This window comes from Saccoglossus kowalevskii, chromosome 5 (assembly GCF_978046115.1).
Source record: "Saccoglossus kowalevskii chromosome 5, keSacKowa6.1, whole genome shotgun sequence".
In the NCBI taxonomy this organism is placed as follows: domain Eukaryota; kingdom Metazoa; phylum Hemichordata; class Enteropneusta; family Harrimaniidae; genus Saccoglossus; species Saccoglossus kowalevskii.
Genome location: NC_140645.1, coordinates 9,178,190 through 9,203,207, shown reverse-complemented (window position 1 = coordinate 9,203,207; position 25,018 = coordinate 9,178,190). Strand labels below are relative to the sequence as shown.

Below are 25,018 nucleotides of genomic sequence, written 5' to 3'. Positions count from 1 at the left end.
TCTAGTTGTATCGTTATAACGTCAGTAGTTTAGCATACACTATAGGTACGACCATGAGGGCGCTGTTCACATTGGGATGCGATGACGTCATATGGAGATGGATGACGTCACAATGGGAGACCGTGCATAGATGAGCATAAATAATGACGTCACAATGGGAATTCGTGCATAAATTAGCATAAATGAGGACCATGGCCGTAAAGGGGATCATTTGAATGAGGATGACGTCACAATGGGATATTGTGAATACATTTGCATACATAAAATTGATGTGAATACGAGGTCGTGTCGAGGTCATCGTGAATACATTTGCATAAATTACCATCTTTTTTTTTTTAATTATTTTTTAATTGGACAGGTGTGGACGAAAGATTTTCCAGATGTGTAGTAGAGGGCGCTCACACACATACGCTAATAAATCCAAGGCATTTTGAAAACTACCGGAGTTTATTGCACACAAGAGGTAAACGAGAATGAAAAATTGACATGGAGTATACATTCATGGCGTGGTTGAGTTTTTTTTTTACTCCACGAAAAAAACATACGATGTGAGTAAGGAAAATAGTTGCATAGCGCGTAAATGTATAGTGTGATTAAATATTTCTTAACACCTCGAAAAATACGTACATACATGTAAATGTGCGGCGTGGTTAAATACATTTTTCACGTCACGAGAAATACGAGTACATAAACGATTCGATTAAATACACGGAAGAGTGAAAAGTCAATAATTATACAGTAAACAGTGAACAATAAAAATAATTCATTCTATATATACATATGTTGTTCATTGTTTATATTTTCTTACCTCATATTTGCTTTGTTTTGTTTGAGTAAATTATTTTTAACGACACGAAAAAATACGAGTACATAAACGATTCGATTAAAAACAGAGAAAAGAGAAACGTCAACAATAGTAAACAGTGAACAATAATACATGTTCATTTTTACATTTCATACATCCTTTCAATGAGTCAAACAGCCTGTACACTTTTTTTTTCTTATTCCATCCCTCTAATCAGAATCGCTCATCTGTCATAAAAGAAAAAAAGAGAGAGAGAATAACATTAAAAACCAATAGTCGCCCTGTAAAACTGCGGTCATAAAGCCGCTAAAATGCAAAGTATGCAAAATCAGTACAGTTTGGTTTTCAAAAAATGGCGGACTATGCTACTATGAGTTAAAATATATATTTACCTGATCGTTTTACAGAATAACTTTGACATACATAATCATCACACGGAATGAGTTTACGGTGTAAGGTAGCGATTTTCGTTTCCCCACGGCAAAGAAGATCCACGCAACGAGTCATACAGAACGTATTGACCACACATGGCTTGAAAGTATTCGATGATTGTAGATCCACGTACGAGAAATCTTTTAAATTCCGTGACATGACTACCGTACGAGTAAAAATAGTCATCGGTGTTTGGTACGAGCGATGTGTATTACTCCAAAGCACACTCGTGAATGCCAGTTTGAACTAAATCACACGATTAAGTTTAAGGCATAGGGGTTATTTATAACTCGATCGTCATAAGTGTTCCCAGCGTGAAATAGACCTCCCACGTAGATGATAAACAACAGATGTTGGTGTATTTGTATATTTATGTTATCTAAAACATGAACACTCGCAAGCAGGGATATTGAATAGGGGTTCAAGTTTAAAGCGTTACCCATATGCATGAATTTCGACCTGCGTGTATTGAATCGCGCCTTGACATAACAAACATCGAGCAAACAAACCTAATCTCGTTTATGGCGATTAGTTGTATACTGTTCCGTTCGTGGCAGTGTGAATTACTACAGAGTTGAAATTCACCATGAATGAAAGTCAAAGTACTCACATATTTCTAACATACGTCAGACCTCATGCCAAAATAATCTTGTAAATAAAATGACGCGTTACCCATGCCAATGTTACGATTATACTCCAAATTGACTCTTTGGGGGATAAACACCTGGTCAACTTGATTCAGTCAACATGAATCTGACCCAGGCAGTATGATGATTCCAGTCCGTCACCAATTCACTTGTCTGAAAAGGCACACCCCAAGAGTGTATGACGCCTTGTCTCAATTCAGGTCTCAATTCACGCCGTCGATCTATATCTGTGATCGGTGTAGACGAGAAACATTTCACCACTCTGATCGTTTCTATATCATCGGTAATTCAGTGTACCGCTCGAATGTAATGCATCAATCAATAGTTTATTTTTGAAGGTTTATTTTACAATGACTGGAAAACATGCCGAAATCGCGAAATTTTAGGATTCAATCTTTACTCAGTCAACCATCAAAACTATTCAGTTCATTCTCTCTTCACTAATGAAATGGCAGTACTCAGCAAACTATCATTCATCGTTTTTTTAAACATCATTTCGAGTATCCATGATTTCGAAATACTAGAAGAGGCAAGATCGAACGTTACATTTAAATGTTGCAACAGAATGACATTGACCCATTTGAAGGACAGGGTCAAATACGAAACATTGAGAGCCATAGCCGATGCTTCAAAAAACAAGTTTCTCTTCCAATGGTTCAAAACCAAATTAAATGAAGCACTATGATTCTTCACAAATTACGCTGACATCTTTAGCAGCCTGGCAAAAGAAATCACTCAACTAACCTCACCACCTGATTCAAATTTCCACGATCAACGACAAAAAAGAAACATTATAGGCGATCTCCTGTTCGAGGTAACGGGCTTGGCTTGGCTACAAAGAGACAATTGAATTTACTAGCTCGCCAAATTGACCACTTTGAAACGAGACATCTAGCCGATCATCATCATCAAGACATCAGCTCAGATACTGTACTCGTCTGCAAAACAGCCGATTGACGAATTCGTAGACTCAAATTCCAACAAGAACAATCCTGACATAATACTTAAACTACGTTCCTTGCAAGAACGTGTGGACGTCAACACAACATTTCTGGAGACCCACGAGATGAAGGACACAATTTTAGTATATCTGTTAATTACTGTTGATAGAACACATTTTATAAATGAATTGGTTTTTCCGATTTGAAAAATCATTGAGTACGTATTCATGCGTTAATTAAAATGTTCACCCATTGAATTTGTGTCTCACCCAAAACAAATCAGAACAGCATTACTAGACATCTCCAAATTTCTAAGACAAAATTAACCAAATTTCGAAATTATACATATTTAATACCAAACTTGCTATTTTTACCATCAAACTACTGAATCACTGTACATATAATTACGTATACCATTGACAAATTCAGACTCCGCTTATAAATTATACTCGATTATGTCTTTACCAATAATTACTCCGACGGTAAACACGTACGCATTGCATACAGAGTCTTTTCAATGGCGTACATCGACCAGTAATAATGGCATACACTTTGTATGCTAATTCATGTTTAATAAAATGCGTTAAGTTTTGATTATTGCCAAGATGTACAGGGAGCACTCGCTTATCCATTAGGCAGATTCCACTATACAATTATAATATCCTGACCGTATTGTTTACACTCTCGTAAATCGACTGTTTGACGTGACTGGGGCATCGGTGGACGAGGAATGCGTGCGTGCGCATTACATTTCGTCAACACTTTCATTCATAATAGTATCACTTGCAATATGGCGTAATATCAATCGACGATCCTCAAAATACTGTATGTATGTATGCACGTTGTAGTTCGAATGATTAGATATTTCTTTTATTTTGCCATTGTTGTCTATTCTTTCATTATGAACAGTGTTGACTTGCTCTCGAAATAAATACTTTTACACCGATGTTACCGTTTGTAATGTTTATAGTGTATACGTGAAAGATATTCGCCTTTGAAATAATAATTGAAGACACAACTATATAGTCTTCAAATCAGCTGGATGTTGTTATTGAAGTAATGCACGAGGTGTGATGTTGTTGTAATGGGGGTCTGATCGCGTTTCATAACTCCTGTATTGAATAATGCCATGAATCAAATTGTCCTAACAACATGGTAAACACGGGTCAGCAATAAGTAGCTATTTTATCGGTGAGGAAAGATCTGCTTCTTGATTGCGATTATGATTATGTCTAATATAATGTATAATAATCTATTACTCTACGTACACAACTTGAAGCGGGCTTTTCAATTCAACTCACTGCGGCCGTACACAACATGGCTAGTCCCCCCTTTCGAAAGAGTGCGTGCGTGTGTTGCGTTAGCATCACTATCTGTGACCACTGAGCTTTTCAAATATTTACAAAGCACGATGTGATAATTGAGGTGGTAAACTGACCATAGTGTCAATATCCAACCATCTAATTTGCACAATAATAATTAAAATTGAAACCGTATTCAAGCGTGGGATCTTGGTTGGAAATACAATGAAGTAACAAAAAAACAGCAAAGTGTAACAATAATAAAGTCACAAACATGTGAATGTAAAGCAAAAAAAATATGTGGTGGTTGGTTTAGGCATTTGGAATTTTAGGATTTTTTTTTCTTATCATAACCTGAAACAGATGTGGACGAATTTTCCTAGCTCAATAATTGTTTTGTCATTTTAACTTTTTAGTATACCTGTGAGGTGTTCATCATCTGTCCTAAAGTTGATTTTATTGTATTTAATATTTTAATCATGATTTTTTTTGTTTCTTATTGTATAGATTACAAATGAGAAGATATTGTTTTTTCGTTCTCAATTTTCTAGATGTCACAAACTGAGCAAATTCAGTCTTCAGCTATAATATTATATACAATAAAGTAACAAAAATAAGCAATGTGTAACAATAATAAAATCACAAACATTTGAATGTAAAGAAAAACAAAATTATTTTGTGGTTGGTTTAGGCATCTGGTATTTTAGTTCTCCCTCGTACAAATTTCATTTTTATGAAGTGAAATTTTATGTTGAGGGGGGGGAGAACTTGAATATACAAAAAACCTACATATACCTGCATAATAAAACACACAAATCAGGAATATTCATCGTAAAACAAGAAGTCCTTAAAGCTAGAGCAAAATGAAACAAATTCAGTTCTCAGAAAAACTAATTCCAATCAAAACACACCTAAAATATTCGATTCAATCGAAAACCAATTATGCGTTACAGTGAAATTGGTTAGGGTTAGAGTTAGGGTTAGTAGTAACACAGGTGGCCGTACGTCTGAAACCTCATTACATTTGTGAGACCCATCACGAGTATGTGACATTTGTCAACCCTAACCCTAACCCTAAACTAAACCCTGCCTAAACCAACCACAAAATAATTTTGTTTTTCTTTACATTCAAATGTTTGTGATTTTATTATTGTTACACATTGCTTATTTTTGTTACTTTATTGTATATAATATTATAGCTGAAGACTGAATTTGTCAGTTTGTGACATCTAGAAAATTGAGAACGAAAAAACAATATCTTCTCATTTGTAATCTATACAATAAGAAACAAAAAAAATCATGATTAAAATATTAAATACAATAAAATCAACTTTAGGACAGATGATGAACACCTCACAGGTATACTAAAAAGTTAAAATGACAAAACAATTATTGAGCTAGGAAAATTCGTCCACATCTGTTTCAGGTTATGATAAGAAAAAAAAATCCTAAAATTCCAAATGCCTAAACCAACCACCACATATTTTTTTGCTTTACATTCACATGTTTGTGACTTTATTATTGTTACACTTTGCTGGTTTTTTGTTACTTCATTGTATTTCCAACCAAGATCCCACGCTTGAATACGGTTTCAATTTTAATTGTTATTGTGCAAATTAGATGGTTGGATATTGACACTATGGTCAGTTTACCACCTCAGTTATCACATCGTGCTTTGTAAATATTTGAAAAGCTCAGTGGTCACAGATAGTGATGCTAACGCAACACACGCACGCACTCTTTCGAAAGGGGGGACTAGCCATGTTGTGTACGGCCGCAGTGAGTTGAATTGAAAAGCCCGCTTCAAGTTGTGTACGTAGAGTAATAGATTATTATACATTATATTAGACATAATCATAATCGCAATCAAGAAGCAGATCTTTCCTCACCGATAAAATAGCTACTTATTGCTGACCTGTGTTTACCATGTTGTTAGGACAATTTGATTCATGGCATTATTCAATACAGGAGTTATGAAACGCGATCAGACCCCCATTACAACAATATCACACCTCGTGCATTACTTCAATAATAACACCCAGCTGATTTGAAGACTATATAGTTGTGTCTTCAATTATTATTTCAAAGGCGAATATCTTTCACGTATACACTATAAACATTACAAACGGTAACATCGGTGTAAAAGTATTTATTTCGAGAGCAAGTCAACACTGTTCATAATGAAATAATCGACAACAATGGCAAAATAAAAGAAATATCTAATCATTCGAACTACAACGTGCATACATACATACAGTATTTTGAGGATCGTCGATTGATATTACGCCATATTGCAAGTGATACTATTATGAATGAAAGTGTTGACGAAATGTAATGCGCATGCACGCATTCCTCGTCCACCGATGCCCCAGTCACGTCAAACAGTCGATTTACGAGAGTGTAAACAATACGGTAAGGATATTATAATTGTATAGTGGAATCTGCCTAATGGATAAGCGAGTGCTCCCTGTACATCTTGGCAATAATCAAAACTTAACGCATTTTATTAAACATGAATTAGCATATAAAGTGTATGCCATTATTACTGGTCGATGTACGCCATTGAAAAGACTCTGTATGCAATGCGTACGTGTTTACCGTCAAAGAACGAACTACGCACCATCTCTATAATATGAAACATTTACGATTTCTTGACCCGCTTCCCGTTTACTTATTGGTGAGCAGAGTAATGATTGGTAAAGACATAATCGAGTAAAATTTATAAGCGGAGTCTGAATTTGTCAATGGTATACGTAATTATATGTACAGTGATTCAGTAGTTTGATGGTAAAAATAGCAAGTTTGGTATTAAAATATGTATAATTTCGAAATTTGGTAAATTTTGTCTTAGAAATTTGGAGATGTCTAGTAATGCTGTTCTGATTTGTTTTGGGTGAGACACAAATTCAATGGGTGAACATTATTAATTAACGCATGAATACGTACTCAATGATTTTTCAAATCGGAAAAACCAATTCATTTATAAAATGTGTTCTATCAACAGTAATTAACAGATATACTAAAATTGTGTCCTTCATCTCGTGGGTCTCCAGAAATGTTGTGTTGACGTCCACACGTTCTTGCAAGGAACGTAGTTTAAGTATTATGTCAGGATTGTTCTTGTTGGAATTTGAGTCTACGAATTCGTCAATCGGCTGTTTTGCTGACGAGTACAGTATCTGAGCCGATGTCTTGATGATGATGATCGGCTAGATGTCTCGTTTCAAAGTGGTCAATGTGGCGTGCTAGTAAATTCAATTGTCTCTTTGTAGCCAAGCCAAGCCCGTTACCTCGAACAGGAGATCACCTATAATGTTTCTTTTTTGTCGTTGATCGTGGAAATTTGAATCAGGTGGTGAGGTTATTTGAGTGATTTCTTTTGCCAGGCTGCTAAGAATGTCAGCGTAATTTGTGAAGAATCATAGTGCTTCATTTAATTTGGTTTTGAACCATTGGAAGAGAAACTTGTTTTTTGAAGCATCGGCTATGGCTCTCAATGTTTCGAATTTGACCCTGTCCTTCAAATGGGTCAATGTCATTCTGTTGCAACATTTAAATGTAACGTTCGTTCTTGCCTCTTCTAGTATTTCGAAATCATGGATACTCGAAATGATGTTTAAAAAACGATGAATGATAGTTTGCTGAGTACTGCCATTTCATTAGTGAAGAGAGAATGAACTGAATAGTTTTGATGGTTGACTGAGTAAAGATTGAATCCTAAAATTTCGCGATTTCGGCATGTTTTCCAGTCATTGTAAAATAAACCTTCAAAAATAAACTATTGATTGATGCATTACATTCGAGCGGTACACTGAATTATCGATGATATAGAAATGATCAGAGTGGTGAAATGTTTCTCGTCTACACCGATCACAGATATAGATCGACGGCGTGAATTGAGACCTGAATTGAGACAAGGCGTCATACACTCTTGGGGTGTGCCTTTTCAGACAAGTGAATTGGTGACGGACTGGAATCATCATACTGCCTGGGTCAGATTCATGTTGACTGAATCAAGTTGACTCAGTGTTTATCCCCCAAAGGGTCAATTTGGAGTATAATCGTAACATTGGCATGGGGAACGCGTCATTTTATTTACGAGATTATTTTGGCATGAGGTCTGACGTATGTTAGAAATATGTGAGTACTTTGACTTTCATTCATGGTGAATTTCAACTCTGTAGTAATTCACACTGCCACGAATGGTACAGTATACAACTAATCGCCATAAACGAGATTAGGTTTGTTTGCTCGATGTTTGTTCCAGGCGCGATTCAATACACGCAGGTCGAAATTCATGCATATGGGTAACGCTTTAAACTTGAACCCCTATTCAATATCCCTGCTTGCGAGTGTTCATGTTTTAGATAACATAAATATACAAATACACCAACATCTGTTGTTTATCATCTACGTGGGAGGTCTATTTCACGTTGGGAACACTTATGACGATCAAGTTATAAATAACCCCTATGCCTTAAACTTAATCGTGTGATTTAGTTCAAACTGGCATTCACGAGTGTGCTTTGGAGTAATACACATCGCTCGTATCAAACACCGATGACTATTTTTACTCGTACGGTAGTCATGTCACGGAATTTAAAAGATTTCTCGTACGTGGATCTACAATCATCGAATACTTTCAAGCCATGTGTGGTCAATACGTTCTGTATGACTCGTTGCGTGGATCTTCTTTGCCGTGGGGAAACGAAAATCGCTACGTTACACCGTAAACTCATTCCGTGTGATGATTATGTATGTCAAAGTTATTCTGTAAAACGATCAGGTAAATATATATTTTAACTCATAGTAGCATAGTCTGCCATTTTTTGAAAACCAAACTGTACTGATTTTGCATACTTTGCATTTTAGCGGCTTTATGACCGCAGTTTTACGTGGTCACTATTGGTTTTTAATGTTATTCTCTCTCTCTCTTTTTTTCTTTTATGACAGATGAGCGATTCTGATTAGAGGGATGGAATAAGAAAAAAAAGTGTACAGGCTGTTTGACTCATTGAAAGGATGTATGAAATGTAAAAATGAACATGTATATATAGAATGAATTATTATTATTTATTGTTCACTGTTTACTATTATTGACGTTTCTCTTTTCTCTGTTTTTAATCGAATCGTTTATGTACTCGTATTTTTTCGTGTCGTTAAAAATAATTTACTCAAACAAAACAAAGCAAATATGAGGTAAGAAAATATAAACAATGAACAACATATGTATATATAGAATGAATTATTTTTATTGTTCACTGTTTACTGTATAATTATTGACTTTTCACTCTTCCGTGTATTTAATCGAATCGTTTATGTACTCGTATTTCTCGTGACGTGAAAAATGAATTTAACCACGCCGCACATTTACATGTATGTACGTATTTTTCGAGGTGTTAAGAAATATTTAATCACACTATACATTTACGCGCTATGCAACTATTTTCCTTACTCACATCGTATGTTTTTTTCGTGGCGTTAAAAAAAAACTTAACCACGCCATGAATGTATACTCCATGTCAATATTTCATTCTCGTTTACCTCTTGTGTGCAATAAACTCCGGTAGTTATCAAAATGCCTTGGATTTATTAGCGTATGTGTGTGAGCGCCCTCTACTACACATCTGGAAAATCTTTCGTCCACGCCTGTCCAATTAAAAAATAATTAAAAAAAAAATGATGGTAATTTATGCAAATGTATTCACGATGACCTCGACACGACCTCGTATTCACATCAATTTTATGTATGCGAATGCATTCACAATATCCCATTGTGACGTCATCCTCATTCAAATGATCCCCTTTACGGCCATGGTCCTCATTTATGCTAATTTATGCACGAATTCCCATTGTGACGTCACTATTTATGCTCAGCTATGCACGGCCTCCCATTGTGACGTCATCCATCCCCATATGACGTCATCGCATCCCAATGTGAACAGCGCCCTCATGGTCGTACCTATAGTGTATGCTAAACTACTAACGTCGCAAAAAGAAATGATGAAATTTTCAAATATCAAGTACAAGTGGCCATATTGCGAATACAATTATAGATAAAAATCGTAGATAACCAATCCCCTTATTTAAACATTACCCTTGTATCAGCAAATATTGAAGTGGAGAATTACCACGCATTCTTCAAAAATATTGAATAATTTGACATATATTATCTATGTTTGCCTTTTGGAATATAAACTTTTAGGAATAATCGAATAAGTTCAAGAATACAGACTGTTGTTTTTTTAACTATTATACCACAGAATAATGAGAATGCACTATTCAATATTCTACGCATTGGCACGTCAGATATTCAGTACACCCAAGATAAAGATAGAGCATTAGAAATTATAAATATATTATTAGACAGTGGCATTGATGTGACGTCACCCAATGAGGTTAGTATCAAATGTGTGCGATTTAGCGTTGGTTGGGGAAACTACTATTTTGAACATTCTCATGAATGTCTCATGAAAGAAAATTACTAATCACCGTGTTGAAGGCTCAGATTGTCAGCTTCTACAATTCGATTGAGGTTGATTCCAAAACAAATGACCAATCACCGCATGTTTTAGTGGTTAAGGCTCGGTTTGTCAGCTTCGACAATTCGATTGAGGTTGATTCCAAATAAAATGGAGACAGACCGATTGATGCATTTGCAAGCTATTTTCACCACAGCTTTTTTGCGGTATATATCAGATGCTGCAAAGAAGTGTACGTTGCCAATAATTTGTCAAAGCTGTCAGTGAGCATGCCCGGGATTACTTGTATTATGTATACACCAACAATGCGACCCTTTTGATTCCTAAAAATGTCAAAAAACTACCCCTTTACCATTAAAAAAATATATAAAAAGAAACCCCTTGACCATTAAAAAATGTCAAAGAAGAACCCCTTGCCCATTTTAACACATAATATATAAACTCCTTCTTAGTAAGTTTCTACTAGTGATTCCCGGGTGTGCACGTTGGCCGTAGTATGTGCGTGCTCCATGTCTATTCAAAAATACCTTCACCTTCACCTTCTTGTTTAAAAGTCTCGACCATCTTGCTTTAACAAATTTCAGTTTAATTCGTGATTTTACGTACTACCGACGAGTGGTGATGTCATAACAGGACGTCTAAATTAAGGGCTAAATGGCTCAAATATCTGGATGTAAAGGTCGTTTCATCATAACCCAAAGTGAATTTACAGTTTGAAGACGAAATTGTGAGCTTGAATTAACATATAACAGTAAATGAAAATCGAATGACAGCTAGCTTGATCTACTCCTTCTTTACCAACTACGTCGTACGGAGGGAAGACTTAACAGAACATGGAGAGGCTGAACATCACTAGTTCTTTTCTCCAGATTGTTGTGAGTGAAAATATACTCACTTGATCAACCAATGATTACATTTCTGAATATTCTTACTTTTACTGTTGCATTAGACTGTCGACAGTCAGTCGTACCTAATATTAATCTGTTATTATTAATAAATATTGCGTATAAACGTAATATGCGTGAATAATAAATTGCGAACGCCGGGACAGGAAGTATGGAGTGCCGTTAGGCACGACCGACTGTCCGGTGCTGCAATTCACTGGTAAGATTTCTTACCAGATCCGGGTACTTTCATATGCCAATGAATAGTCGCGCAGATGTCTTATCATTTTATCGTGGCCAATCGTGAAAAGGGTCAATGGTCGCTGGCTACTAGGATAGACCACGACTTACGCGAAGTTTGTTTTTACTCCTATACGCGATCGCGACACTTTCCACAGCAGTTTTTGATATCATGATAAACACAAATCTTGACGATTGCATTGTAAAAGTGCTGGAACGTTTAGACTGCCATAATATTTCTTGCAAAGAATACCAGCGAGACACTATCGCAAACTACACGGAGGGGAGAGATGTTCTCGTCTGCGTGCCGTGTTGTCATTCTTTTTGTCAAAAGCAGGGATCCCCCACTTCCAGTTGCCATTCTCTTAGAGGAAAATGCCTGCGACCTTTCCAATAACTCTCACTTAGTTTGTTGAAATTCCCTCCCGAACTCATCCATGTTTTTATGCAGAGTCGACGTTCTCATCCACATTGTCTGCACGCATATACGAACTGAAAAGATGTAGACCGATCGTCTCTGCCACAACAAATTCGCATGTCGTAGTTTTGTTGATCCCGCGAAACATTCTCCTCCGGTTTTCTATATTTTGTATTTAACTGCCACAAACAATGCACGTTGTTTCCTTGGTTCTAGGCGATTTAATAGTTTTCTTTGCTATTTTGGTTGGAGTGACTGTATTCATTGTGTTCATAACGTGAATAATCAACGTATTCAGGGAGTTATTTAGCATAAATGTGCATACATTATATTAATATAATTTATTTCGTGACGTCAGCATCAACTATGAATTATTCATATCAACTAAAAACCTGCAGACGGGGACAGTCTCTCGGGACTAAAGTCCCTCGCGTGAAATGGTTCGCATTGGCAAAAAACGCGGTCAATAACCTTTTGACATTCCGGTGAAAAACTATTATGCCATCTTTACACAGGAAGGTGAAACGCCTACTGAATTTGCCACATCCAGAATTGGTACTAGAAGTGGTTATTTTGATCAATTCTACAGCGAAGCTGAACATACATTTTTGAAAGTTCAACAGGTATTACTATTTAGTATTTATTTGTATTTGATTGTGTGTAGAAAGTAATTTTTTGTATAAATGTAATCTTACTTGACTTTAATTCTACCATTCACTATTTGGAATATGGCATGTTATAAAATGATGTTTGTTTTTGAATATCCATAATGATCACGTGATACACAACATTGATATGGTGTCCAACATTGATATGGTTTCAAAACATATTATATTACTCTATACCCAAACAAATTGCACGAGGTCAAAATATATTACGTGTTGTGGCTAAACAATAGAAACAGTTGTTCATATAATATTGTTGTTGCAGGAAAGGCGCCATACTGCATTAATGATGGAACCAGGAATACCGATAGATCGGATGAAGCTGTATGTGTGTGGTTATGGTGGAACGGGGAAAACTACTCTCATCAAGTCGTTATTAGAAAATACGAATTGGATTCATTCGTTATTGAGAGTAAGTATTTGCGTATTCTCGTACGCTTTAATCATGGTGTAGTGTAGTGTAGTGTAGTGTAGTGTAGTGTAGTGTAGTGTAGTGTAGTGTAGTGTAGTGTAGTGTAGTGTAGTGTAGTGTAGTGTAGTGTAGTGTAGTGTAGTGTTGTGTAGTGTTGTGTGGTGTAGTGTGGTGTGGTGTGGTGTGGTGTAGTGTGGTGTGGTGTGGTGTAGTGTGGTGTAGTGCAGTGCGATGCAGTGCGGCTAGGTGTGGTGTGTGTGTGGTGCGTGTGTGGTACCAACGTTGTGACGACTTCGTTTTAACTTTTCACCGACTTGTGACGACAGGACCTACATTGTTACGACCCACCTACTATTGTCATAATTTATATTAACATTTAATCGAATTTAAGTCAGGTTTGTTAGTAAAGGGGGTAGGCATGGTTCAATTTATAATAATATTAATATAATTGTACCATACCTACCCCCTTTACTAAACATAAGCTTTGCAAACATTTCTATGTTCAGTCAAGGGATATTCAACTTTTATTTAATTAAACTTAATTAAAGCGCAATTCTACGTTGTATTGCATTGTAATTCAGTTTAATTAAACTCTAATTAAAACGCAACCCTGTATTGGAACGCGTTTTAATAGAGTTCATATCGCAACTATATTAAAAGTAAATTCAACTACATTAAAAGTTAATCCAATGTGTGTCGTCAATGATGGTACGACGTGAATTGGTGTGTGTGTGTGTGTGTGTGTGTGTGTGTGTGTGTGTGTGTGTGTGTGGTGTGTTGTTGTCTGTTGTGTTGTGTTGTGTTGTGTTGTACTGTGTTGTGTCAAATACAATGACCACATTTTTCATCATTGTAATGTTTTATTGTAGACTTTAAAACCTAATCGCGGCCCACATCCTGGACAAGATGAGCACATTGCAACATCCGGCATTGACATTCAAGACGTAGATGTCCCCGGAATTGGTAAACTTAGCATTTGGGAATTTGCCGGACAGTCTGAATTTTTTTTGGTCATAGTTTCTTTCTTCATGCAGAGACTGCAACATTTATTGTGTTATATAAAATTGCTGATTCGAATCATACAGAATGTGTAGTCAGACCAAATGACATGGTTGAAACAGCAATAGAACAGGTTAGTAAATATGATTTCCAAACAGCCACCATTAACTATATCCACAAGATACATTGACAGTAATTTATCCACGGCACACATGGCAAAGTTGACATGAGCAACCCATCCCAACACGTCCAGTCATGGCGAGTCGAGTCAGTGTACATGACAGTGTCCGCACTTAGTTGATATCGAGTCAGACTTGATTATATTTTTATATTTAAAAATTTAACATATTTAAACTTCTGGAGTTGTGGATGTAATGAGATGTGTTGATTCTTCCATGTTTGTGGTAGTTACTGACTGTCACCAATGCGGTAGCAAGGTTTAGGCCCATTACAAATTACCTGTGCCAGTGCGCGAATCAGCATGTGTATGTATTTATGTTCACGATGTAACTCGAAGGCAAAAATAGCAAATATCTTAAGGTTTGGCACACGTGACTCAAAAACCTGGTTGTATTTCAGGTATGATAGATGTGCTTATGTGTGTTCACATATATAATTACTAGGAAGAAATAGCTAGCACCTTCAAATTTGACACACGTTACTTGTGTAAACTACATGACATGGTCAAACTACAGGGGAAACTAAACTTGGCATCTTCAAACTTGACATGCCTGTGTCCCTAAAGATTGCATTTTCAAGGTAAAGTCTGCGGTCACAATATGTGTTTATGCATGGTCGGCATATACTGGTTAATGCTTTCAAACTTACACACGTGTTATCTATGTGTTCTCAACAACAATGTTTCTAAGCATAACTACACAGCCATAATATCATTATTTAAGTAATCTGGAGCAGGTATGCGTCTCCTCTGAATGCCTCCTAGGTTTGCGTCTCCTCTGTCTTGTTAATCAATAATTCCAAAAAAAATGTTCTTGTTATAGCTGTTCTTGTTTAGACAACTGAAGGCTAAGCATGCTCAAACAGATACTAAGCAAAACCAATTTAAATTCATCTTCGCTTTGTAATCACTGTTAGTAGTAGGTTGTTAAAGTAGCTCTTTCCGGTCATCGTTCCAGCCTTTGTCTCAGCCTGTACTGCACGATTTTGTAATAATTAACACGTTTTGTAAATTATTTTTAATACACCTTGTGATTTACGCCATCGACGCATTTTGCAATACATAAAGTTTGTGCGTACTATTTCGACTAAGTAATATATACGTGTTCGTTGCTCCTCTTAGTATTACAGCCAGACAGTCTTGCCATTACAATTTGTAGATCTACTAAAAAAAACATGCAAACGTCCGTTTGGGTCCTATTGTATTTTTTATGTTTTATTTTTCTTCCTCTGTCATTTTTTTGTCGCCCTGGTGCACCTAACTTTCAGCATTGTTTATATATGAGCTATATATTTCATGAATAAAAACGTTGGCGGTTATGTGACTTTTTTTGCAATGTTTTTCCCGAAAAATGAGGAACAACAAGAATCTACTTTTTCAGCACCCCTTGAGAACGTTATCTGAAACTACTTTTTCTACGTATAATGCTCAATAAAGTGTGCAAAGCTCTTTGTGATTGGTCACGTGGTTAGGCTGCCATTTTGCTTTTTTCTAAATAGAAAGTCTACAGCAGTCTACAGCACAGTCACAAATTAACAGATGTGTTCAGTCACAGCAGTCTGCAGCACACAGTCACAAGTTAACAGATGTGTTCAGTCGTAGCAGTCTGCAACACACAGTCACAAATTAACAGATGTGTTCAGTCGTAGCAGTCTGCAACACACAGTCATAATTAACAGTGTGTTCAGTCGTAGCAGTCTGCAGCACACAGTCAAAAATTAACAGATGTGTTCAGTCGTAGCAATCTGCAACACACAGTCACAAGTTAACAGTTGTGTTCAGTCGTAGCAGTCTGCAGCACACAGTCACAAATTAACAGATGTGTTCAGTCGTAGCAGTTTACTGCATTCAGTCACAAATTAACAGATGTGTTCAGTCGTAGCAGTCGTCTGCAGCACACAGTCATAAATTAACAGATGTGTTCAGTCGTAGCAGTCTGCAACACACAGACACAAATTAACAGATGTGTTCAGTCGTAGCAGTCTGCAGCACACAGTCACAAATTAACAGATGTTTTCAGTCGTAGCTGTTTGCAGCACACAGTCACAAATTAACAGATGTGTTCAGTCGTAGCAGTCTGCAGCACACAGTCACAAATTAACAGATGTGTTCAGTCGTAGCAGTCTGCAGCACACAGTCACAAATTAACAGATGTTTTCAGTCGTAGCTGTTTGCAGCACACAGTCACAAATTAACAGATGTGTTCAGTCGTAGCAGTCTGCAGCACACAGTCACAAATTAACAGATGTGTTCAGTCGTAGCAGTCTGAAACACACAGTCACAAATTAACAGATGTGTTCAGTCGTAGCAGTCTGCAACACACAGTCACAAATTAACAGATGTGTTCAGTCGTAGCAGTTTACAGCATACAGTCAGAAATTAACAGATGTGTTCAGTCGTAGCAGTCGTCTGCAACACACAGTCACAAATTAACAGATGTGTTCAGTTGTAGCAGTCTGCAACACACAGACACAAATTAACAGATGTGTTCAGTCGTAGCAGTCTGCAGCACACAGACACAAATTAACAGATGTGTTCAGTCGTAGCAGTTTACAGCATACAGTCACAAATTAACAGATGTGTTCAGTCGTAGCAGTCGTCTGCAGCACACAGTCACAAATTAACAGATGTGTTCAGTCGTAGCAGTCTGCAACACACAAACACAAATTAACAGATGTGTTCAGTCGTAGCAGGCTGCAGCACACAGTCACAAATTAACAGATGTTTTCAGTCGTAGCTGTTTGCAGCACACAGTCACAAATTAACAGGTGTTTTCAGTCGTAGCAGTCTGCAACACACAGTCACAAATTAACAGATGTGTTCAGTCGTAGCAGTCTGCAGCACACAGTCACAAAACAACAGATGTGTTCAGTCGTAGCAGTCTGCAGCACACAGTCACAAATTAAAAAATGTGTTCAGTCATAGCAGTCTGCAGCACACAGTCACAAATTAACAGATGTGTTCAGTCGTAGCAGTCTGCAGCAAACAGTCACAAATTGACAGATGTGTTCAGTCGTTGCAGTCTGCAACACCCAGTCACAAAACAACAGATGTGTTCAGTCGTAGCAGTCTGCAACACACAGTCACAAATTAACAGATGTGTTCAGTCGTAGCAGTCTGCAGCGCAGTCACAAATTAACAGATGTGTTCAGTCGTAGCTGTCTGCAGAACACAGTCACAAATTAACAGATGTGTTCAGTCGTAGCAGTCTGCAACATACAGTCACAAATTAACAGATGTGTTCAGTCGTAGCAGTCGTCTGCAGCACACAGTCACAAATTAACAGATGTGTTCAGTCGTAGCAGTCTGCAACACACAGACACAAATTAACAGATGTGTTCAGTCGTAGCAGTCTGCAGCACACAGTCACAAATTAACAGATGTGTTCAGTCGTAGCAGTCTGCAACACACAGTCATAATTAACAGTGTGTTCAGTCGTAGCAATCTGCAACACACAGTCACAAGTTAACAGTTGTGTTCAGTCGTAGCAGTCTGCAGCACACAGTCACAAATTAACAGATGTGTTCAGTCGTAGCAGTCTGCAGCATACAGTCACAAATTAACAGATGTGTTCAGTCGTTGCAGTCTGCAACACACAGTCACAAATTAACAGATGTGTTCAGTCGTAGCAATCTACAACACACAGTCACAAGTTAACAGATGTGTTCAGTCGTAGCAGTCTGCAGCACACAGTCACAAATTAACAGATGTGTTCAGTCGTAGCAGTCTGCAACACACAGTCACAAATTAACAGATGTTTTCAGTCGTAGCAGTCTGCAACACACAGTCACAAATTAACAAATGTGTTCAGTCGTAGCAGTCTGCAGCACACAGTCACAAATTAACAGATGTGTTCAGTCGTAGCAGTTTACTGCATTCAGTCACAAATTAACAGATGTGTTCAGTCGTAGCAATCTACAACACACAGTCACAAGTTAACAGATGTGTTCAGTCGTAACAGTCGTCTGCAGCACACAGTCATAAATTAACAGATGTGTTCAGTCGTAGCAGTCTGCAATACACAGACACAAATTCACAGATGTGTTCAGTCGTAGCAGTCTGCAGCACACAGTCACAAATTAACAGATGTTTTCAGTCGTAGCTGTTTGTAGCACACAGTCACAAATTAACAGATGTGTTCAGTCGTAGCAGTCTGCAGCACACATTCACAAATTAACAGATGTGTTCAGTCGTAGCAGTCTGAAACACACAGTCACAAATTAACAGATGTGTTCAGTCGTAGCAGTCTGCAACACACAGTCACAAATTAACAGATGTGTTCAGTCGTAGCAGTCTGCAGCACACAGTCACAAATTAACAGATGTGTTCAGTCGTAGCAGTCTGCAACACACAATCACAAATTAACAGATGTGTTCAGTCGTAGCAGTCTGCAGCACACAGTCACAAATTAACAGATGTGTTCAGTCGTAGCAGTCTGCAACACACAGTCACAAATTAACAGATGTGTTCAGTCGTAGCAGTCTGCAACACACAGTCACAAATTAACAGATGTGTTCAGTCGTAGCAGACTGCAGCACACAGTCACAAATTAACAGATGTGTTCAATCGTAGCAGTCTGCAGCACACAGTCACAAATTAACAGATATGTTCAGTCGTAGCAGTCTGCAGCACACAGTCACAAATTAACAGATGTGTTCAGTCGTAGCAGTCTGCAGCACTCAGTCACAAATTGACAGATGTGTTCAGTCGTAGCAGTCTGCAGCACACAGTCACAAATTAACAGATGTTTTCAGTCGTAGCAGTCTACAGCACACAGTTACAAATTAACAGATGTGTTCAGTCGTTGCAGTCTGCAGCACACAGTCACAAATTAGCAGATGTGTTCAGTCGTAGCAGTCTGCAGCACACAGTCACAAATTAACAGATGTGTTCAGTCGTAGCTGTTTGCAGCACACAGTCACAAATTAACAGATGTGTTCAGTCGTAGCAGTCTGCAGCACACAGTCACAAGTTAACAGATGTGTTCAGTCGTAGCAGTTTGCAGCACACAGTCACAAATTAACAGATGTGTTCAGTCGTAGCAGTCTGCAACACACATTCACAAATTAACAGATGTGTTCAGTCGTAGCAGTCTGCAGCACACAGTCACAAATTAACAGATGTGTTCAGTCGTAGCAGTCTGCAACACACAGTCACAAATTAACAGATGTGTTCAGTCGTAGCAGTCTGCAGCACACAGTCACAAATTAACAGATGTGTTCAGTCGTAGCAGTCTGCAACACACAGTCACAAATTAACAGATGTGTTCAGTCGTAGCAGTCTGCAGCACACAGTCACAAATTAACAGATGTGTTTAGTCTGCAGCACAGTCACAAATTAACGCAATTATTCACAATTATGGTGATTGACATAAGCTATATGAATCATAATAATGTGACAAATAAATGGTTTGTGATGATGTATAACAATATATTAATTTTCCAGGTTACCGACTGGTTCAAAATGTTTAAGGCAAATAATCCTCCCTCAGATAGAGAATTGATTAATCTGTCAATTATTTTAGTGGCCAGCAGGGGAGATTGGGTTAAGATAGGAAACTATGAACATGAAGGTGAGATTTTGTTATAGGTATCGTCTTCACACATCGCTTAGTAGATTTGATTCAGATACTTTAATATAACAAACATGCGACACTTGTTTTCTGTAGCTCAACGGGTAGCGGAACTGGTAAAATCGAGGTCAGTGGAACTATTCCAGGGGCTCCTGAATGTTATCAACGTTGTGCTGGTACTCGACTGTCATGATCCAGATAGCAATGGAATGAAAATACTACGGAAAATCTTAAAAGATAGAAGGAAGGAGACGATACAGGTAAGAAGAGCTGTTTCATGTTAAAATATTATTGGAATTTATTTTACTAAATTCACTGTAGCAACAATGGTTGGGAGACACTACGTTAAATATCACAGAAAATTCGGCAATTATTCCTTTATATTCGGAGAGTGAAAGCAAATATGAAGATGGAAACATGTGGAGGATATATTTCCCAAACAAATAGCGTATTTACAATAAGAAGATGTAATATACAATTTGGTCGTTCTTTCAAGTAGTTGTCTTATTATTATTGAAACGGAGACAGTGTTGGCGATATAATATACAAGAAATAATCGCCCATGACGTCACTGTTCGCATGAACTGTAAAATACTTTATTTTCGCCTGGAATTGATTTTCGCCGAAGGAATGATTCAGTGAAAATAAAATCCAGCGAATATACCTTTTTTTCCATATTTTACATTCAGCTCGTCAAAAAGCAGTGAAAATAAATTACATACAAAACACCGAAAAAGTCTTTTCAGCGAACATTAATTCCAGCTAAAATAAGTATTTCACAGTATATGCCGACTACTTATAACACTCGAGCGGCATACTTGTCTTAATATCTTTGGGATGGTGGAATATTGAGATTGTTTACTAGACATTCATATACACAAATAACGATATGCACTAACTCCACTACCCATCCCACTCCACCTCCCTCAACCGAAAACACCACTCATCCCACTACCAAACCCTCGACCCAGTCGCAACCTGTCCCACTAACCATTCCTCTGTCAACTCCACTACGTACCCCACTACTCATCCCACTAAACATTCCTCTACCAGCAACATTACCTATTCCTCTAGTTACCCGCTAACATTGCATCTACTCAGCCAGTTCCCCGCTATTCATAACATTATCCAACCCACTACCGGCCCAAATAACCATCACATCACCAACTCATTACCCTTCCATGATTTCTCATCTCATTAACTACGTACAAAATTGCTGTTTAACACGTGTTTATCTTAAAGCGGAGAAGCCGTCAGCTGCACACGCGCGGAAATTGAGTCCTAAGCGACGACGCATGGTAAAAACGTAGAGGCTCATGGGTAGACGTTTCTTTGCAAACAATAACACGCTGTGTCCGCTTTAACATCAATTATTCTATTCATTTGTCCACTGATCACAAATTAAAATGTATTCTCAATCAGAAACTCGAACACATGCCAAATATATGTGGCCACATTCTAGTGATTAAAAGGAAATGGACTTTGGAAAACACCTTATTTCCTGTGATGTACTGGAAGGACTATGTGAAATATATAAGGGAGAAGACACGTACAATATTGAAAGAGGAATTCTTAATGAAGGCAACAGAATATCTTCACAATCTTGGAATGGTAAGTCAAAAGCTTACTCACATAGATAAGTTTACAATTATTTTAAACCTTGCAGTTGTGGCTAGAATGTTGTGAAACTTACGACGCCTCGTGAGTTTTTTAACATTTATGTGGTGTTATGATTCGTGACTGGGTTATATCCAAAATAAGTAAGAAATGCCAGGCTATGCAAACAAATCAATCACAAGAAACGAATACGTAAGTAATAAACGCGTAGAGTAGTTTATTACGTCAATACAGTACATTCACTGATATACCGGAGACCTTACCATAAAGTAATATGTAGGCAAACGTTAAACACAACAACGCGGCAAAGACTAGCGCTAAAATAGTTGCGCGTCCTATTTATAGGCTCGTTAGGATACTCAACCCTAGGCGGGAATGTCCCTAATTGGTCGAAAGTTAACATTATAGAAATACGTAACAAAGTGGCGCTTTCTATCACGTTCGCAACAACATATCTATTTATAGACGTGGTTTAAAGCAAAAAAACATGTATCAAATATATAAAGTACTCAAACACAATATTTAAGAAAACTTTCATAATACTATATTAAGTGTTTTCGAATGATAGCGATCAAATGCTTAACACGACAACCGTGCAAACAATTTTCATTCTTTGTAATGTGATGAGATTTGCATATTGCAATTGTACATGTATGTACTTGTGCATGTTTTGCATATGAATGATGTGTTCATCTATATTCGTATGCAAATTAGTAAACCTTCACGATTACATTGATATACAAATAAGTAATCCTGGTTTTAGTAAATATGCGAATTAGGTCTCTTCATAAAACTGAGGTTTATTAATTTGAATATCAACGTATCCGTGAAGGTTTACTAATTTGCTTACGAACAAAAGGTGTAACAGTAAATGGACATTGAGAATAATGGTACAGGTGACCATGAGTGGCATAAACTTACATAAAACACAATCGCAATTTTTTTAAATTTGAATATTAACATTTTGCAATTTCTCTTTCATTAGATACTATATATGATAGGGAATGTACATAATACCTGCCAAGAAGTCGTCATTATGTCACCTCAATGGTTTTGTGGGAAAATTCTAGGACCTATGCTAGCATCAGGTCAATTTCACCAGTATCGTTTCAAGTTAGAGAAAAAGCAAATTTACACGAAGGAAGATATTGATATTGTTCTTGGTGGCGCAACTAACTCTATGCCCTTGATAGAGTTACTAGTGGCTTTTGAAATCGTTTTCCCGTTGAAAGAAGGCGATTATGGATTCGGGCGTGCCAACCAATACATAATATCTAGTATGTTGCCAGATGTGATGCCGAGTGAACAGTGGAGAAGGAATACCCGTATACAGATTTACTACGGACGGAGGTACGAATGCCACAGTTTCGTTGATATGTTTTCGCGTAACTTCTTTCCTCAACTGCAGACACGACTCCACGGCCATTTCACTGCAATAGGTCGTCCACCGAGTGGAATATGGAGAAATGGCATCAAGGTTTGTAAAGTTGTTGAAGGATTAGTGCTGATAACTGCTGACGGAAGAGCCGTGAACATTGTCACGAGATGTGAAAACGAATCTCAAATTGGTGATTGTTATGAACTTATGGAATTGGTGTCATATGATACACGACAAGTCCTTCATTCTGCCTGCCCTGGCGTGGAGGTGGACCGATACATTCTCAGCGCAGAGGCATTAAGAAACCACCATGACCTTAAAGAGGTGGGCTACTATTCGATGCAAGCAATTTGTGACGCCGATAATAACAAATCCGTAGTTTATGATGCCGTTCACGGAAGAGAAGAGAACGTTACTGATCTACTTGTCCCTGGATTTGACCAAACCATCTTGAAAGAAAAAGGCAACAAATGCGATGTGAAATGGTTGATTCAGAGTACTCGACAAGAAATAATACAATTACTTGAAGTTAAAAACGTTCTAGGGCGGGACCACAGACTAATGGTTGACTACATGGGCATTGGTAATGATGAGCGCCAATTCATGGAAGCACAGGCTCCGGTACTGAAGATGACCGTTACTGACCAAATCCTTCGGAAATGGTCAAACAATTGGGAAGCAACGGTGAGGCAAGAAGGTGCTTCAGCATTGAAGTTAGAAAGTAGTGGCGACGATGTCATTTACCACGAGAGTAGTATAGAAAATCTAGTGATAATATGCAGTACGTATTTATTGCATGATGGAGTTGGCTGTGCCATTCAGAAAATGTTTGAAGAACTTGGAAGAGGGAAAAGACTCTCACGAGAACAATACTCCGTACACAAATAACAATTGGACATATATTGATATATGTATTGATTTGATAAGCATATTTGCCATGACTACTAGTCATCCAGATATGATAGTAGCATCACATTACTGACAATTTTATATATGTATAAACTCACGTGACTTGAGTATATCAAGGTCTGATACTCAGGAGCTGTGTCTTCAGTATGGTTAAAATTAGCTTAACGATGTCAAAGGTTGAGTGCTGAAAGGGTCCTCCAGCTTAGCTCATATGTCTTATAACTAGAGTCTATTTTTTGAAACTAATTATTGGCTCATTAAAGAGAAAGTCAGGTATCACCCCAGGAATCGTAGAGGGGTGTACCCTCAAAATATCAGTCTCTCATTTCAGAGATTTCCGAGCTCTGAAAAACGTATTTTATATTATTTCTGAAGCTTATTCAGTGTTCTCCAACGGCTTGGCGTATGTGACAATTGAAAGACCCCGGGACTTACACCAGACAATGTTCTCAATGTCACAGTGGTAATTTAATCTTTGTCTATGATGATCGCACACAATTCAGACTCAATATACCAAAATTAATATTATTCCTTATTGTACGTCAATATTGATAGTCGATTGACATGTACATTAACTTGTTGGAAGATTTACAGTTTGTTTTATTGCATTAAATCCCAATATACGTATGGATGGTACAGGGAAATCATACGTAGGCAAATTTGCGATGCACAGCAAAGGTACAAGTGTGTAGTGTAACCTGGTGTTCAATATCACCAAACACCCATGGAAACATTCCAACCAAGAAATAAGCTAAAATAATGCAAAAAAACACAATTAAAACAGTACAACAGTTATGACAATTCCACAATCCATCTTATTGTTGAGAATGTGTATGTCTGTATACACACAAATTAGAATATAATGGTTAATCGATTGGAGCAACAAAAAGAAACTGACACGATGTATCCAGAGGGTCGTCACCTGCGCACACGCGGGAATTGAGTCCCAGGCGACGATAACAACACACGCTAAAACGCAAAGGCTCTTGGGTAGACGCATGTCTGTAAACAATGACACGCTATGGTCATCTGACCCATGCGCAGGTGACGACTCCCCCGCGACAGAAGTGCACAAATTATCCACTACAAATAAGTAAGGAGGGATAGAAATTAATACATATTAAATACACTCACACAT

At 37.5% G+C, this 25,018-nt stretch overlaps 1 protein-coding gene across 1 annotated transcript; it reads left to right on the top strand.

Moving 5' to 3' along the window:
* Positions 1-7,959: 7,959 nt before the first annotated feature.
* On the top strand, positions 7,960-23,859 carry LOC102805832 (death-associated protein kinase 1-like). Its single transcript, XM_085498706.1, has 10 exons — positions 7,960-8,118; positions 10,390-10,524; positions 12,666-12,773; positions 13,081-13,227; positions 14,097-14,190; positions 14,313-14,359; positions 19,850-19,976; positions 20,073-20,236; positions 21,399-21,587; positions 22,579-23,859. The coding sequence occupies exons 1-10, from the start codon at positions 7,960-7,962 to the stop codon at positions 23,857-23,859; spliced, it is 2,451 nt and encodes an 816-aa protein (XP_085354832.1).
* The last annotated feature ends 1,159 nt before the right edge of the window (positions 23,860-25,018 follow it).